The sequence below is a fragment of the Nicotiana sylvestris genome, chromosome 2 (assembly GCF_000393655.2).
Source record: "Nicotiana sylvestris chromosome 2, ASM39365v2, whole genome shotgun sequence".
In the NCBI taxonomy this organism is placed as follows: domain Eukaryota; kingdom Viridiplantae; phylum Streptophyta; class Magnoliopsida; order Solanales; family Solanaceae; genus Nicotiana; species Nicotiana sylvestris.
This window is the reverse complement of record NC_091058.1, coordinates 63,200,587-63,220,169: the sequence shown is the minus strand read 5'-3', so window position 1 is coordinate 63,220,169 and position 19,583 is coordinate 63,200,587. Positions and strand designations below refer to the sequence as shown.

The 19,583-nt window shown below is 34.2% G+C and overlaps 1 protein-coding gene across 1 annotated transcript; it reads right to left on the bottom strand.

Annotated features, from left to right (window-relative positions):
* Window positions 1–2,136: 2,136 nt before the first annotated feature.
* On the bottom strand, window positions 2,137–3,516 carry LOC104215737 (BOI-related E3 ubiquitin-protein ligase 1-like). Its single transcript, XM_009765609.2, has 2 exons — window positions 2,978–3,516; window positions 2,137–2,879 (listed from the first exon to the last, which is right to left on the bottom strand). Exons 1-2 carry the CDS (start codon window positions 3,377–3,379, stop codon window positions 2,307–2,309), a joined length of 975 nt encoding a protein of 324 aa, XP_009763911.1. The 5' UTR covers window positions 3,380–3,516; the 3' UTR covers window positions 2,137–2,306.
* Between the last annotated feature and the right edge of the window lie 16,067 nt (window positions 3,517–19,583).

Below are 19,583 nucleotides of genomic sequence, written 5' to 3'. Positions count from 1 at the left end.
AACTCGGTTCACTAGCTCTTTTGTTTCATTCAATTTGATTCGACTTGGTTGGATCAGTAGTACTAAATTTGATTCCATTTTGGTCAAAACGATTTTGGCTCGATAGTAGTGTGAAAATTAAAACACAATCTATGATAACATAAAGACTGAAAATTTGATGATAAATGAGCTGCATGGTCATTTTTGTTTCAAAATGGAAATAAATGAATGCAGAAAAACCCATCTCAAATGCAGAAACAATAAATGAAGAGGGACAAGAAATGTGAAATGTGCCAAATTTTCCACTGACACTTTTGTCCTTATAACACCTATAAAATTGTGCCTCATAATGGAAGATTCCAAGAAGAGAACCAACCCCAAAAAAATCATCAATACGCAAGGTTGTCCTGATGGCTAATGAATCTGACCCTGGACCATGACCACTGACCACTGACCACTGACCACTGCCCACTACTTGTACTGTCCCGAATCAATGCATAATAAGACCACTGAATCATGTCATTTTATTATATTTAAGTAACATAATGTTAGATAACATCGTATGTTAATTAGTAACTATTCTTAAAGGATAGAATCTTGTGCATACTAACACATGTATATATGTATTTATTCATTTAATTTTTCTAAGGGATTTGAGGCTAAAGGCGAGGTAAAAATATTAATGAAATGATGCATGTAAAAATCAAAAGTTGCACCAATAAGATAAACAATGTCATTGTACTGTTCAGTTTCTTAACTTCATGTATATTTAATTGATTAACTTAGAAATAACATCTTAGGACATCCTTGGCGTACCTGATGCCAACCCTAGAGGTTAATAATACATTCAGCTTTGCAACATAGGTAAGTAGCCCACAAAAATTACTACTAATAATGATTTAGGCGTTCTATGCATGTACATCATCAGTTCATTTAACCAATTATCTGACTTTACAAGCAATCAATTATTAAGGTGAAAACAAGCATTCTTTAAATGGTGACAATAAATGACAATATATAGTCACTATAAAAATAATAGCCGATAAAATTTTTTTATATATATTTTTTGTATATATAAAAGTTATATATGTTATATACAAAAATTATACAAATTTTTTAAACTTTTTTAGCTATCAAATATAAATAATATCTGGCGTGAATTAGAAGTGATAATAGCCCACATCTTGAAGGGTGGCTAAGGTGAAACCTAATTTAATTGATTAGGGAAAAGCTAGGACATGATTTTCAAAAAAGAAATGAAGAGTAAATTGATTTTCAAAACCTGTTGTTTTCACCATCACTACATATGCCTGCAAAGTTAGGGGGATTAGCTTGTTTTTGGGTCCACTTTGTTTTTCTTCTTTAATAGCTTTTGCTATAATAGTAGAAGAAACTACCCTACCAATACTAAAACCAATACAATCCTACTTTTTTCAGCATTCTTGACATCTCACCTAAGCAAACAAACAGTACCACTAGTACTCTAGCATTTATGCAAGAAAAATCCCAAATCAACCCCACACTACCAACAGAAAATGTCTCTTTATGTCACCGCAAATTAAATGTTGAAACAGTCATAATTGTCAATATGCCCATAGGGGCAGTGCAGAGTACCTAATTCAATAGAGAGGACCACATTTTTCTGCCAAAGAGGTGCTGTGACTGTGAGCAATCACAAAAGTAGGATTCTTTGTAAAAGTTGGCATGCACCCAACCTTTATCTGGACATTGATAAAAACTACCCAATATCTATCAAAGTCACAACTAAAGCAAAAGTAACTTTATGTTTAACCCAACATTCATCACCCTTTACCCTCCAGTCCTACTTTTACTATGGATATCTGTTAAGCTAAGGTAAAAAAAATAGTAAAAATAAATGACTTCTTTCCAATCCCCTTTAAGCACTTTGTATGTAAACAAATTTGTGGAAACAATATTCAATCTGTATGAACAAAAATATTCTGGCTTGGCATGGATTGTTGTACCATAAATGGAAACCTGTTCTCTGTATGCCACCATCTATGGATTCAAGATATACAAAGACAAATACATTGCTTGAGAAACTGGCTGTAATAGTTGTACCACATGATAAATCAATTGAACTGTGACATCCCATAATCTCAATTGCTCAAACTGGCGATTAAATAATAACAGAGATTAAAAAAAAATGAAGAATTTGCATTTTACAATTTCTGAGGGAATTTACAAACTAAAAGTCTAGCCTTTTTTTCTAACTACAACGAAATTCTATTGTTTCTATTGCTTTTCCTCTTCCTAGTTTCTCTCTTTTGGAAATTCTTTCCTTTTTTTTTGGCTTTTTTTATTGATCAAGAAGACATGTTAACATGCACTGTGGCATTCATATTAGAGTTACATACAGGGCATGTATGGAGTAAAGTGGACCCACACACTGCACAAAGGCACAGGTGCCTGCATGGTAACAGCAACACACTCGATTCCCTCTCCCCACACCTCTTGCACATCCTGTTATCCTGCGCTTCACACGCTAACGTGCGCCTGCCTTCGATTTCTTCCTCCTCTTCCCCCGCTGCGCCGTGGTCACTGCTACCGCAGCAAGATTCCGCGTCTTCCTCCGCCGCTCCGATAACGTTTCCGCCGGCGGAGAGGCGCTCATCGCCCACTTGAGCCAACACTTGTTCCAAGTTGTTACGTAGGGAATTGGCCGTTGCTTCGTTTGTTTGTGCCAAATCCCTCCATAACTGATTCTCAACGTACAGACTTTTGACTTTTTCTTGTAAAACGAAATTTATTTTCCCCATTCTTTGAATCTGTTCATCTTTTTCTTTTAGTTTCTTTGTCACACCTTCTCCAATGGCAGCCACTAAAACTCTCGCTTGCTGCTTCTGTCTTTCTTCTAACTCCAACCTTATTTTTTTAGTCTGTAAATCACCAACAAATAAAAACTTATTAGCGAAAAAATTCAGAACAAAAATAAACAGAAAAAGGCAATAGAATTGAAATTTTTCAGTAGACTTACATGATGAGAAATGATGCGGTCGATATCCAACTGGTACTGTTGAAGCAGTGGTAAAACGGCATCTCCAACAAACGACGTAGTAATATTATTACAAGTATTAAATTGATTAAGCGAATCCCTTGAACGCTTTCTCGTAGCAGCAGCGTTAACGGCGTTGGCAGTGGCAGTGGCAGTTGGGGGAAGGTTAAAAGTGAGGCCACTGTCGGTGTTAACGGACGTTTTGGGCTGAACAGAATCGCACATAAGGCTGTGATGAAACGGCAAGAAACTACTATTCTCTTGCGTAGGCAAAGGCAAAGCAGAAGCCATCTGGGTATTGTACGAAAACCCATTTACTTGATTCGAGAAAATTTGTTGCTGTTGTGAAGGAAAAAGATTGATATGCTTAGCTTCAACTGCCATGGAAAAAACTTAAGCGTCTGTTGAATATGTGATTCTTGTTTTGGTAGTGAATGCTTTTGATGTTTTTGGTTTTGATCAGAGAAAGAGAGAAGAGGGAGAGAGCATATGTAGATTTGGAGTTGGAGGTGGCGACTAGAGAGAAATGAATGGGGCTTTTGCCTTTATTTATGCGTTCAGTTTTGTGGATAGAGAGAGAAATGGGGTAGGGAAAGTCAATAAAGAATTTTAGAGAGAGAAAAAGTCTTCGACCCAATTAAAAAGGCTTTGAAATTAGTAAAAGTATGGGATGGATGAGATTTTACATATTTATCATCACTTACTAAATTAGATATTCATTATTTTCTTTTTATGCAATGCAGCGTTTTATGGAACAAAAAGTTTAAGGAAAATAAATGTTTGGCAAATATTACAAATGTTTTCCAAAATTTAACCATGGCTATCATAACATTTAGGTACTACTACGGTTATGCCATTGTAAATAAAATTTAAATAATTTTAAAGAATGTTATTACTTTTTAAATAGAGTACCTAACATGTGATCTAGAATGAATTACAGAAAAATAATTATATTATTACTTATTTAAATAAGTTCTTGAAATTATAAAATTATGCCTAAATAAATATAGGAAATTTTAGAAATATTTCCATTTTTAAGAATGTGCATTAGTCAAGTTGAATTGGTTATCAATCATTTGTTACAAAATAAAATTTACTGTTAATTTAAAATTATTTATACAAGCACACTTAATTCACAAGATTGATATTGCTAGATGATCTTTTAATTTTATTTGTAAAAATTACTATAATAATCTTTACCATCATAAGAGTGATATCTTCGGGAATAGTTCTTATCATGTAACATAAAAATTTATATTTCTACAATAGAAAAAATGTGCAGTAAAAGTTACCTTAACATTATCAAATTTCCCGGTTTCAATGCCTTCTATAGTGGGATTTATATTTTCCATGCAAACTGTAAAAAGAAATACTAGGAGTATTAGTCTCTCCATACATTAAATTTTTATCAATTTTCTTTGTATCTTTCTAGACCTTGATTTTCTCAAATTTCTCCATAAAAAACAAAAGAATCTCCACACCCATTACCAGTCCCCACAATATTTGGATTTTTCTATAACTTAATAAATGAAAGTCACTCGGGTCAGCTGATTTATAGGCAAAAAATATCGTATTCCTTTTCTTCTTGAAAATAGTGAAAACTGCGGGGATGACGTGATTACATGGCTGAGATTATTAGCGGCAATAACTGACATTTTGGGTCTATGCCACGTCGATCTTCACTGTATCAGATGCCCACGCCACCGTTAGACCACATTATTGTTCATATCTCTTTGCCTTTTTCCTTTATCTTTTTGTTTTTCCCCCCTTTTATTATATGAATAAAAATATTGATGATTTCGAGAGGACTCGTTGGGAACGTGAGGGGAGGTTTTCTTTAATTAAAATAAAATTTTGTTGGTATTTTCCTTTTCTGTACTGTAAGGTGCGACCCACACTGTCGCACGTGTGAGGTGGAAACTGCGTCGCCACGTTCACAGGGGACCCACTAAGTAGGACCCGGGAAACGTAGTACTAATAGGATGGGACCCAATTTAATTTCTGTTTCATGTGCGGGTTTCCCTGTTTCGCTACCTTGTCCCTAGTCCTAACTGGGTTTTGTCTGTGTACGGACCACCTATTCTACGAGAAAGAGTAAAAGATTACCTGCTCTCATGGTGCACCATTCTCTTGAGTCCGGAATCAAAATGTGGTTCTTTTGGATTTAAAGTACACAAATATATGGGAAAAAAAATTTATACTTTTATGTATATTGCCCAAATACCTAGCGCTATACATTAACGATAACGGCACCGTTAATGTATAGCGTCAAATATTGTGGCGTTATACTGCAAAAGCTAACACGACACAAGTATAGCGCCACAATAACTGGCGTTATACCCCTTATTTAAAATTTCATCCGTCTTCTTCATCTTTTCTTCCTCCATTATTTAACCCTTCTCTACTCTTCTTGGTCCCCCCCCTCCCCATACCCGCTGCTGCCCTCCATTTTAAAAAAAAAAAGAAAATTTGGGTCCCCCGGCACATAAAACTTGAAAAACGTAGGTCCCACATTCGAGTAGAGCTTCGTGTTATTGTTGATTCACACTTCCTGAGTAAAAATTTCAATTTTTTTGCTTTCCGAAAATTCTAAATCGAGGTATTTCGATTTATTTTAGTTAAAACATTTATAATAATGCATATTATTTGATTTGTATGTGTTCTATTTCGGTTTGTGTTTTTTTTTCGAAACTAGCATGTTAAAATTTATCTGGATTTAATATTAGTATTTTCTAAAAAAATATATAAATTTGTAAAATAAATTTGTCTGTTAATATCCTGATTTATATATATGTGTTTTCATGCCGTTTAGTGTTTTATTTGCAATTAAATTTATTTGTTGTTTATGTTTAGTTTAGATTATTTTTTAGCGTAGTAAAACGTAGACCCTTTTAGCGTAGTAAAATTTAGAGCCTTGTAGCATAGTAAAATTTAGAGCCTTGTAGCGTAGTAATGTGTAGTATTTTAGCTTAGAATTCCTTTTGTTTAAGTATCTTATACTGGTTGTTGAAAATGCAAATTTTGTACAATTAAGTTAATAATTGTATCAACACACATAATTAGTAATTTGTACAATTAAGTTATTAAAAATATGAATTTAAACTATAAAAAGACACATAATTATTAGTGATAGTTCGGTGTCATTGGGCCTCAGAATATCGAGTCCGGAACCTATATATATATATATATATATATATATATATATATATATAATTTGTACAATTAAGTTATTAAAAATATGAATTTAAATTATAAAAAAACACATAATTATTAATGATAGTTTGGTTCCATTGTTCCCGGACTCTGCTCAAGCTTCCATTCAACAAATGTCCCGGGGTTAAAGCGCTGCAGTGCGGCCATGTACTTTGACAGAGATGCAAATGACTTATCCCAATTACCGTAGACAATTTCAAACGCTCGTTTGCACCCGAGAAATGCCTTTCTTTTCGTAATGGTATGGCAATATTCCTGGTGGACTGATGTAATGCACTTTTTGATTGTATACCTTATGGACGCTTCGAGGTGCGGAATAAGTACAAGAGAAATCAAATCAATATCCAAGTTGAAGTGATTCTCGTTGAATGTGTCCATTTCGCATGTGTGGGTGGGATTGTATTTACCCACTTTCCACATACCTGTCTTCTTTTTGGTCGCACGCAACATCCAATTACATGGCCAAAACCACCTGCGGCAAACAACCTTGTATACCATCGGACTTGACTCCCATACCTGCATCTCACGACACTCTTTTACGTTGTGCATTTTACAAGCCCTGCTTAAGCGTGCTTTATCAGGAAAAAGCATCCCCTTTGCAAGCACCGTTGGTCTAGATTCATCCCACATTGCTGTCCGGATTTCATCAAAATCCCTTGTGAGAGCTTCCACATCCGGCACGGTTGGCAAGTTATCAATGTAAGGAATCTCCCTTGAATGAAAGGACACTTCAGACTCGTACACTCTTTGTCTAGGGGGGGTATCTCTTCAAATCAGGTCCTTCCTCCTCATCCTGCTCATCACCATCCTCACGAAAAAGGGTGTCTCGTCTCCGGATTCATCGGCATTGTTATCGTAATCACTGTTTTGTTCCTCACTTTGTGCATCTGCCAGATCCCGATGTAATACGTCGTTTTCGGTCAATTGAGTGAGTACGAGTGGTTCAACTTGCTCGTTTTCACTGCACAACCAACAAAAATATAAGCTACTGAATTAATAAATACTTTCCATATGGCTATATCACTTCACTTACAAGTCGTAATGTGATGAAATTCCATGATGGACGTTTTCAATTAGGTGATGACTACCGGATGGGCCACTTGTAAAATTCATATCCGGTCGGTACCCCCTATTAAATATATGAGCGTTAATACAAATTCAATACGCCAAAAATATACATAATTAACACAAATGAAAATTAAAGTTTACCACTCGTCTTGTGAATTATGGAAAGCAATGTATAAATTATTTTCTCGCTGCTCATTCGCCGGCGGTGATAAGTTTAAATCAAGGAAAACTCTTTCATCCGGAACCTGTCCGGTAAAAACTGCTCCAGAATAACCACCCGATGACTGGGGGTTATCTCTACTACGCACAACCTCGTTTTTTGGAACATTTTCGACCTTCACGTACATCTCCAACATTGTGATTACAAGAAATTCCCGGCATTCGTCCGGAGTCCTCAGAAAATCACTCAAAATTTCATCATCGTTGATGTTAAACTCCGAGTAAAAAGCAACCCCTTGCGGAGTGACGGAATACAGATATCTTCCGGTTACTTTAAGTATCACTGAACGTTTCCTCACACTCATTTTTTTGCATAACAACGATATCAATTTATCGTACTCTATTGTAAGTGGCAATTTAACATGACACTGAGCAGGTAAACTGTAGCCCACGGAGTTATTCTCCATCACAACCTCACCCCCCAATATAATGACTCTTATTCTACGCTCTTCAGACATAATGAAAAAATGTTGGAGAATTTAACAACAATAAACGTTTCAACAAGAGTTAAAATTATTTTTGAATGAATTTATATACAATCCTAACCTCTTTATATAGGAATTGGCTAACCGAATATATATATATATATATATAGCGCCCAAAAAGTTGGCACTATACGCTTTTGAATTATTGAAGTCAGGAATTGTTGGTGGGGCCAGGAAAAAGGAGTATAGCGCCAAAATACCAGATGCTATATATAAAACTTATGTATAACGCCAGGTATTGTGGCGCTATACCTAGCGTGTCAGTTTTTTCAGTATTGCGCCACAATACTTGGCGCTATACAGTAACGACACAGTTAACGTTATTGTATAGCGCTAAGTATTGTGGCGCTATACATAAAAATGTCACCTTTTTTCCCCACCTATTTATATATTTTGTGTCCAAAAGAATCACAATTGGGTTCCGGACTCCATTATGTTGGTGTTCACTTTTTTGCTTTTGTCCACATATATAAATATAATACTGGCATAAACATGTAAAAAGCTAAGTACAAAATATTACTACTGCTTAGTCTGTATTTTTGCTGATGCGTAATTAGTTATACTCCCTAAATATGAGAAATATCACATTACTTTTGCAGAGTTTAAATTAGCACGAAAATAAAAAAAAAAGGTTAACATTTGAACTTGCAATTTTAAATATTGGAATGACTTTTTGTGGCTTGTTATAAAATCATGTCATTAAGTGTAAAATAAAAAAATAATTGTAATTGAATTATTTCCAAATAGTATTATCTTAAACAATGTAGTATAATGCATTTAGGATAGATGATTAAGGAAATAGTGTCAAATGCATATTTGGGGTACTTTGTGCTGAGCATAATGATACAAATTAACTACACGATACATCTATTATTGTTAGAATCTTTTATGTAAATCAAAGTTCACACATGATATCATGATAAGGTTAGATACAGCATACTAGTATAACTTTTCCATCCTTTGACAAAACGCCGACAACCCGTGGAGAGTTTCTTTTTTCATTGCCATTTTTCCAATTCCTTTTTTCTTTTTCCTCAAATTTTCCTAGGTCAACAATTTTTCTTTCTTTAGGTTTTGGTTTTGGACTTTCAATATTCTTGTTGTCATGTTGGTTATTATTGGTAGGCACAATTATTGCGGTACCCTTTGCTTAATTTCCTTGAATCTTCTAAGGTATACGTTGTGGAAAAGCTTTACATAGGCATGTTGGCCTTGGTTTTAATTTGTTGAAAGTTTAATTTATGAATCCAACTCTCATCTCTTTCCTTAAAGCAAAAGCAACAAAGCCAAAGAGAAAGAGAAAAAAGGATTTTCAAGTGTTTTAGAAAACAGCATTATATTTTAAAAGAGAGAACTGCAAAATCCACGGATTTAATATTGTGCAGAAAGGGTTAATGATGGTGTCATTAGAACAATTTGCGAAGTGATATTAAATGTTGAGTATGGCTTGTATTTTTTAGTTATTTTGTGTTTCTAGTTTGATTTGGATCCTATACGTTTGCAGTTCAATATTTTTTTATGGTTTAATAATTCAAAAGAAGTGTTCTTGATTGCCTTTTCCAATTGATTTAATTGTGAGCCAGCCTTGACTAAGGACAACATTATTTGTTGCATGTTGTGCACCATAATTCAGTTCACCTTTGACAAAAGTAAAGTATTCTATTTTTTATATGTTGCTTACACATCAAATCAGTTAAAAATAAATTACGTAATAAAGAATAATTTATAGATGACAAGTTAGTCAATTACATATGCATCAGCGACCAAGAATAAAATGTGAAGAGGCTTGCATTATCGAAATTCAAAACAATAGTTGCTGGCTATGGATTCTAATTGCAACATATTCTAGAAAGGCGTACCCCATTAATTGATCATGACATATTTAAAAAAAAAGGAAAATAACTTCTAATCTCATTCTAAAAGAATAATGTAAATCATTTTGGGTTGTTTGAATAGAATATTTGGGATGATCCAAGATCTCAATTTGCTGTAGGTCGGAAGGTTCGGGTTAGATAATTGACCCTTCACTTTGCAAGTTTAGGGAGAAATAATAATAAAATAATTAACCAAACAATCCCAATTACTTTTCAAAGATTTGAAGTATTTATTTTCCCATTTGACCTTAAATATTTAATGAGAGAATGGAAATTCAAATATCACAATTATGATGTCAACAAAATTGGTCAAATATTACAATCATTTTAATATGTTCTCATTCATTTATTTTTTTCTTCCAAAGAGTGACCTACATATACCATAAACTTTTAATAAGGCATGGAGTATCAAGAAATTTCTTACTTGTACTTTGCATTCAATCAAATGTTATCCCATCAATTGGATGAGGAAGTATAATATGATTACTTGCTTAATTATCTGTTTATTTAAAAATCACAAATGCTAAGCACCCAACTAAAACCAAGATTATATTAGAAAAAGAAAGGAACGAGATCGTCCAAGTAAAATGATTCCAAACAAGAAATTAAAAAGCAAGGAGTCACATCAAATCTTCTTGAGAATAAAGGATTATCAATTAATTGCTCTATCTTGACTTAAAAATAAATAAATGTATTATTTTCCATTTCTCTTTAAATATTTTGGTTGGTTAAAACGTCATGTGCCATGAGCATCCTTTTCTTAGTAGTAAATCATCTGGTTGGCAACTTCCCACTTAAAGGCCATGAAATGATTAAAATATAAGGATAGACACAATGATTTTATTTTATTACTAAATGAATACAAGTTCCAAGTGTGTTGATACCTTTCGTGACAATATCTTTTGACATGTAAGACCAACCACAGTTTGCTTACTGGAGATTGCATTGATTATTTATATTCATTAAATAATTAATTATAGCTTGACATTTTATCTGCCTACTCAAATAGAATATATTTCTTACTGCTTTTGCATCCTTTCATTTTAATATTTGTAATGATGAGAATATCCACTCAAACTCTAAATTTATGGAATCAGTCCTCCCTTTACCAAGATGTATATCTAGCATTGCTGGAAAAAAGATAGTCCTTTGTGAATTTGATATGTACCAACTTGTTTCTTATTTGCCAATGTAGAGAATATTTGGGACTGAAGAATGGAAAAAAAAGATAATGAGAATTGAAGCTAAACATATTAATATTTAGAAACATATGAATTAAATGGAAGATTATGTTAAGGTGTGGAATATTAATATTTCCAATGTGAACATTAGCCCAATTTATTCTTTTGCCATTATGGCAAAGCACTGATAACTTCCCAAGGAAAGTTGGTAATAGACCCAATAAACTTTCAAGAATGTGGGAGAGCACTATAATAATTTCCAAGACAGTGAAATCAAGCACTTATTCTAAAGCTATTATTTGCATGTTATTTTCACTAAGTTTTTATTTGTGTCACTAATTATTACAGTAATATATTCCGACACATCGATGCCAGATGATCCGTGGAGACAAAATCTTCAATTCCACTTTCACAAATTATTTGCTGGCCAGCTAATTAGTAAATTTCTTCGACGTATTTTACCTTATCAGTGAGATGAAAAGGGAGAATATTAGAATAAAATAATGAATAATAACAAAAAAGGAAGAAGCAACGAAGGAAAGAAAGAATCTCCACTATATATATAAACATCAAACTGATAGCTTACTAATTACTATAGTAAAATAGATACCCCTGAAACTGAATTTTCACTTTTGTAATTTTCAGTCTCATATAAGTTGAGATTGGTTAGGTGTACGAATCCTTATTAAATATATTTCTTCATTTAAATATTTTTAAATTTTGATGATTTATCATGAATTTGTTAATTTTACATTAGTTGCCCGCTTATCGCAACCATCCTTGTTTATTTGGATTTGAGACAGATAATATGACAAGATTACTCCGGCCAAATTAAACATGAAAAGTATTTCAAAACAAGAAAATCTCTCCGGTTCTTTTGGAAAGTGACTGATTCAGAAGTTCATTAATATGATTTGCAAGAAAAAAATATAGAGCTCGTTTGGCTTAGCTGGTTTAGAGTAGCTGATAAGCATTAAGTGCTGAAAAAGCTGAAGCTGATTTAAAAAATAAACAGTTGCATGTTTGGATAAAAGTGCTGAAATTAATAATAAGCAGCTGAAGAACTGGGTATACGAAGAGTTTTGTTTTAAAAAGAAGTATTTTAGGGATAGAATAGTAAATATTTTGGTCAAACTTAAAGTGCTTATAAACTAAAATTTGAGAAATTGAGGGAGACCAACTTATGACTTTTGGCTTATTTTTGGCTTATAAGCACTTAACTTATAAACACTTTTAATTTTACCAAACACATAGATAAGCCAAAAAGTGCTTATAAATCAATTTGACCGGCCTATAAGCTTAGCCAAACACTCTCTTAAAATCACTTTTTATATGATTTAAGTAAACTATAAAAAAGCATCAGCTAATCAATAGCCTTAGATACCACTTATGAGATGATGGAATTTTAATCAACAGGAATACCTCTATTTCTTGCTTTAAGAATCATTCCAAGACAGATGTGTTTTCCATTATATCTTCCCATTTTTAGTGCTATTTCAAGAATTAGCCACATCCCTCCTTAATGCTTCAAAAAGGTTTGAAGAGGAAATATAAAAGAAGATCAAAGTTCATGATCACTTAGACACAATTCTTCTCTACAATTGACTAAATCTCCACAAAAAAATATTCTCACTTTGGGTCACTTTCCCTCATTAGGGAAAAAGAAAAAGAGAAAGGAAAACAAAAGAAATTCCCAATTGAAGACAAAAAGTAAAAGGTAGTTTAGAAAATGAAGGGAAAAAACATTTCACAGTGGGGACATGTCATGAACTAACTCTTGATGATTCGAAAAAGCTTTAAAGTGCAAAAAATAATACCGAAAGTGAATAAGTATAATATAGGCATCTCTTCACATAAAAGCTAGTTTTCATAAAAAGGGTAGAAAACAAAAAAGAAAGGGATAAGAATATTTTTCTTTGAAGTGGTGATTTATTTATGTTCTAAGGTGCCAACCTTCCACCGCTACTTTGTGGGTATAGCCATAAACCTGTTGTATCTTTATCTTTTTCCCTTATGTTTTATGAAGGTGGGTAGATAAAATCAGTTCTTGAGTAGTATTTGAGATGTAAGAGGTAAAGGACAAATTTGGTTTGGCATAGAGATAAAAAAGCAACCACCCAAATCATAGTTCAATGGAAGATATGTGAGTAATGTGCTCGTGCTTTTCTCCCTCCCCCCTCCTCCTTCCCCTTTTTTGTGTGTGTCAAAACCATTTTAAGTTATCTTGATCACATTGTAATTTGACCAATCATGCAAAACTAGGAGCATTTTTAGACAATCACGTGGAACTTTTCTTTCTCAATATTGGATTAGTCTTCCTTTCTATTAACACTACTAGTCTTACGGCGCGCTTCACACGTATACCCCATCTCAATAAATTTAAAACTTTAAAATATTATTGAACTATGTATAACTAATGTGTAAATGTTTAGTATCAAATATTATTTCTAAAATTTGACATTGAGATAAACGATGTAATAATTATAGATATTGAAATAATTTATTCTAATTATAGCATTTATTAGAATTTTTATTTACATTTTGGTGCATAAACTTTGTAGAAGAATCGTTTGATTAAAGGGTTATGGATATGTTATTATACGCATAGATAATCAAACATAATGTTTCACAAAACTTTCTTTATGTTTAGTTTTTATTTACTAAGATATTAAATTATATGAAAGAATTGGTTTTCATATATAATTGGTGATGAATCTATAATCTATCTATACTATTATAAAAGCACTAATCCCATGCATGAAATATTGGTTATTTTTTTTAGTTTTAGAAATAGATTTTACTATAAAATTATTATTCAATTACTATTTAATATTAAGAACTTGAAATTTAATTAATTTTTTTTGTAATGATTCGACCAGTCATTTTGAGCTCTGGCATACCGTTTGACGGTTTCAGATATTGAGTAGTTTCACTTCATGTATTATGACTTACACGTGTAGTTGGGTTAGATTTTTCGGAAGATCAGAGTTAGTTTGGAAGGATAATTCTCAACTCGGAAGCTTTAAGTTGGAAGATTTTACCAAGGTTTTACTTTTGAGTAACAGATCAGAGTTTTGACGATTTTGTTAGGCTCGGATGATGATTTTTGACTTAGGTGTATGTCCGGATTTAGGTTTAGAGATTCGTAGGTTGATATTAAGATTTTTTGCAAAAGTTTGAAGATTGAAGGTTTAGAAGATTGATAGGTTTGACCGAGACTTGACTTTATTGATATCGGATCCGGATTATGGTGCTAAAAATTAGTATAGTCCCGTTGTGTCATTTGGGACTTGCATGCAAAATTTGAGGTCATTCCGAATTGATTTGATATGGTTCAACATGCGTTTTAGAAGTTTAAAAGTTCATTAGGCTTGAATTGATGTGTCATTCATGGTTTTGATGTTATTTGGTATGATTTGAGGTATAGAGTAGGTTCGTATTATATTTTGGGATTGGTTTGTGTGATTGGGCGGGGTCCCGAGGGCCTTGGGTGTGTTTCAGATGTGTTTGGGTTGTGTCGCACTCTTATTTGATGTTTCAGAAGTCGTTTCTTTGGGTATAAAGGGTACATATTGAAAAAACAGAATTTGATTTATGATTAGATTAAACTATTAGATCCGTATCAGAATAACTGAACCATAGCAACAAGAATCGTCAAATTTTGAGGTCGTATGAGAGAGTGATGCCTATTTCCATATCGAGAAAGATTGATGGTTTTTAGTGCGAACCTTTGTTCTTCACGAACGCGGGAGAGGTTCCGCCAATGCGAAGAATGATTTTTGGGTTGACCGGTCAACACTAAAGATTTCTCTTCGCAAACGCGAAGGTGGCCCTTGAACTCGAACAACAAAATCACCTGGGCAGTGTTTTAAGTAGGCAGACCGAGCATATTAGTATTTTGAGCATATCTTGAGTTGTAGAGCTCCGTTTGAGGTAATTTTAACGGCGCTATTCTCGTCTCAACAAGGGGGCAAATATATAACCTTTATTTTGATGTTTTTCCATGATAATTTCTGTTGTTTATTATTTTTATCCCTATATGGATGGTAGAAATTGAAATTTTAAGCCCCAAAGTTGAGAAATGATAAATCCTTAATTTGACGGACAATTCATGGACGAAATTGGATAATTTTTTGGATATATACTATATAAGTTATGGGTAATATTTTTTTTTGATAATTTTCAGAATCCGACTTGTGGGCCCGGAGGTTGACTATGTTGACTTTTCGAGCAGAGTTGAGAATTATTATAAATAACTAAATTATGAGTATTGGAGTATATTTTGATTGGTTTGCACGTTGTTTGATTAGTTTTGGATCGCTTTGCATTGTTTTGGGAGTTAGAGAGGCGTCGGAGTCGATTATCAAATTTGGAAGCGAAGTAAGTCTCATGTCTAACCTTGCGAGAAGGAATTAGCCTTGTAGGTATTATATTTATTAAATGCTACATGTTGTGAGAGCTACGCACATACGATCAGGTGATGAGTGTCCGTGCGTATGTTAGAATTTCTGATTATGTCCAGGTAGACTTAGACTGACGCCATGCTTTAATTGTACTATTTGAGTTATTCGTTCATGTTTAACTGCTTTAATTGATATTTAGCTTGAGACTAGACTCGCATAGAGTATCAGACTCGATATTTTAGATACCTGATGAGCTACTTGATTAACCGTAAAAATTGTACTTTCCTTTACGGATTTATTTCGCGTTATGCATATTCGTCTGATAGTTTTTCTTGAATTTTATAACTCACACATATATTTGTGAGTGAGGTTAGTGACCCGTTAAAGTTTCATATTCTAATAGGATCAGGCTGAATGCTTCAACAGTACTCTTATGGGATCGGGCTACTCACCTCGGCAGAATCGTGCGAAATACTTGATAAGGAGTCCGCGTACTCATGAGTTTCATGACTTTAGATGTGGTCGTTGATTTGGTTTTGACCATTACGTATTCCATTTGAGGAGGTATCCAATAATTAATGATTTTGTGTTCATTGTTCAATTATAGACCGTATTATGCCTATATCTGTTCTCAATGTTTACTTACCATGTTTCATACTTGTCTACCTTATTATATTTAAGGTATTAGAGATGACATGGATCGCGGGCAAACTGAGCTTCTTCAAATGGTTAGTGCTCTCAAAAACTCTTTTGATGGAATGCAATTTCATCAGCAACCAATAGACTGTGGTTCTATTTTGACTGATCGAGCTCACACTACTATAGCAGGTCAGGGCATTTTAGGTCCAAACATTTACTATGTTTCTAATAAGCGTAATCCCAATTTGGTATTCCCTCGCTTTAATGGTGAAAACTTAAAAATTAGTTGTATCAAATTGAACAATATTTTGCTATGGATAATACTCCTTTGAGTGAGAGAGTGAAGTTAGTAGCTATGAATTTGGATGATGATGCTCTAGCTTGGCATCAGTAATCTTGAAGTGCAGGGTTGCACCATGTTTACCTGATTGGCATAAGTATTTGGCTGTGTTGGTTGAAACAATTGGGAATGAGTTTGCAGATCCCATGCTTGAGTTAAAGCAGCTGAGATAAACTGGCTCTTTGAGAGTGTTTCAGTTTGCTTTTGACGGGCTAGTTTCTTAGTGTAATTTGACAGTTGACCAAGTTATATCATACTTCCTAGGAGGGTTGAAGGAAGAGTTAGTTAACCTAATTATGATACATGAACACCAAACTCTCTAAAAAACTTACCGATTGGCCAAAGTAGCTGAAACTACCTTAGCAGCCAATGCTATAACTCTGAAACAATTCTTTGCACCTACCCAATCTTTCCCTAACAGAAAACCTTCCTATTAATATCACCCTACTAAGATTCATAACCGACATTCATCACCTACAAACAAATTAGCTTTGACAACTCCAAACGCTACTGCTCCCAAGACTAGAAAAATGATTTCACCAGTTGAAATGCAAGCCAAAAGAGCTCAGGGGCTACGCAATTTTTTTAATGATAAGTACACACCTAGTCATAGGTGTCCTCTGTGTATGCAAATTTTCATCATGGACATAGAATATCCTGAGGGTAATATGGAGAAAGAGCCAGTGAAGTTAGAAGGTGCACCAACTACTGAGGAGTGGGCTTTGACTGATGGAGATCCTCCCTTGATCTCCGTATGTGCTTCAAGTGGACTTCAAGGGGCCCTGACTATCCATTTTATTGGTTATACTAACAAATGACCCATTCAGATATTATTTGATGGGGGAACTACTCACAACTTCATTGATGCAGAATCTATAAAAAAAGTTAGGCTGTCACATTTCTCCAATTAAGTTGGACTATGTCAGTTGGGGTAACAATACTATGATGGCTACCTCTTGTTATGCCCCACAGTATTACGATGACATTACGCTCTGCAGTATTATATTACGATGATGTTATACTCCACAGTATTATATTACGATGATGTTACACCCTGTAGTATTGTACGATGAATTTGTCGTAAGATAATTGACATCAGTTCAAGGACAAGATTATTTGGAGATTATAAGTATTATGCTATTTTAAGCAAGTGATAAGTAAATTCGTGAAGGTGAGAGGGTAAGCAAATCGAAGAAAATGAGTTTCATCGAAGTTTGACATTTTGGGATAAAATACGGTCTGAGCTATAATACCCGGTATTTATGGACTAGTGCCATACAAGGTACCACATGACCATGATAGTAATGTGTATAAAATGTATTAAAAGTGAGTAATATTTTAAGTAATTTGAGATAATTCCTAATTACATAGATAATTAGTTAACTATTAGTTTAATGAGAGATTAATCATATAATTATGGATTTGTGGATAATAAGTAGGTGGGGACAAAGCCCCCCCACATGGAAGCAATTGGAAGAAGTAACAGTGACTCTTGACTTGGGCAATTAAATTAGGATAACACATGGATTATCCTTAGCCATTCCTTGCAATAGAATATCCTAAACTAAGAGATCTCCATAATTGGACTTTGTCATTTATTTGCCTTTGGTTCTCATCATCTTCTTGATAATTTTCATTCATTTCTTGTGTAAAATGTCTTGGCAATCCAAAGAAGAAGGATTCATAATTTCATTACAAATTAGTGGCATACTTCTCATAGAACTATGAATAAGTGAGACTAGAAAGGGGAGTTACAGAAAGGCAAAGCCAAGAACGAAGGTGAGGGAATTCGGAAATTCGTATGAGACTCCATATTATAATACATCGGGATTTTGCGATTCTAAAGGAGTACGGTGCAATCTTTCTCAAGAATATCATATGGAATTTTCCCTACTCCGATATTGTCGTCACGCGTTTTGTCGCGATTATTATGTGTAGAGGGATTGTCAAGAGAATCAGTTCAGGTATGTCAAGGCTATCCCTTCTTTCCTTTTGGCATGATCCAAGTGACGATATATAAACGTAATGATATTCCATAAGTGGTTCTACTCTTAGCAGTTAAGGATGTCTATATTATTTATTCCCGTAAAGTGATATTCAAGCATGTCTAAGTACGTATCTAGTTCCCTATTGAGGTATGTGATAAATATATTAATGTTCATAATATAAGTGACATGTGTATCTTCATGCATTTATCACCGAGCTACGGCCGGTTAGGCAATTACACATTTAGCACCGAGCTACAGCCGGTTGGGCAGTCATGCATTTACCATCGAGCTATAACCAGTTGGGCAGTTACATATTTACCACCGAGCTAGGGCCGATCGAGCAGTCATGCATTTACCATCGCGTTACTACCGGTCGGGCAGTTACCACTGATCAGTTGGGCAGTTGATGTGTGGCTATAATTCTATAGTTTTGTACATTATTTGCCTTGCATTTTATATGCTTTAATGATAAATTATACTTTATTTGCGCATAATGGAGTCTATTTTATATATAGGTAAATTGGAGATGAAAGTAGAAGAAAAAGGAGACCTACAAGTCGAAAGCGTGCGCGGGAGCAATGAATGAGAGAGCCTGGCGACGCCATGCTTGAAGCTGGCGTTAGGCTGGCAAGGCCAGGTCTACCAGCCGTTAGGTTAGTGACGCCAGGCCTGGGGTGAGATCCAGTCCGAGTTTTGAAGGCTTATTTCGTCTACTGGTTTGACTAGGACTTGGCCTACACGTTTAGGTCTTTTCTTACACATATAAATAGACCTAAAAATGCCACTTACAGATGAGAGAAAAACGAGATACAGACATTAGACGAGGGGATTCGACCTAAGGAGGCAAAAATATACTAGGAGCAAGGCGGAGAATTCTTTTACGATTTTTCACTTCCTTTTTTCTATTTTCATTATTGGTTATGAATTCTAGTATTGTAGTTTTGTATACTATCATGAATAGCTAATTTGTTATCTAGGGTTTTGATGAAACCTATTGGAGGATGATTTTCCTGTTATGTTAATATAGATTTGCTGTAGCTTTTTCTCTATTTGTTCAACTACGTTTATATTGTGGTTGGTTGAAGAGCTATCAATCGACTATGCCTATTTGGTGTGTATTACTCGGGAGAGAGTGCATATTTAGGTAGTTGTTGAACAACATCACTCCTAACGTATAC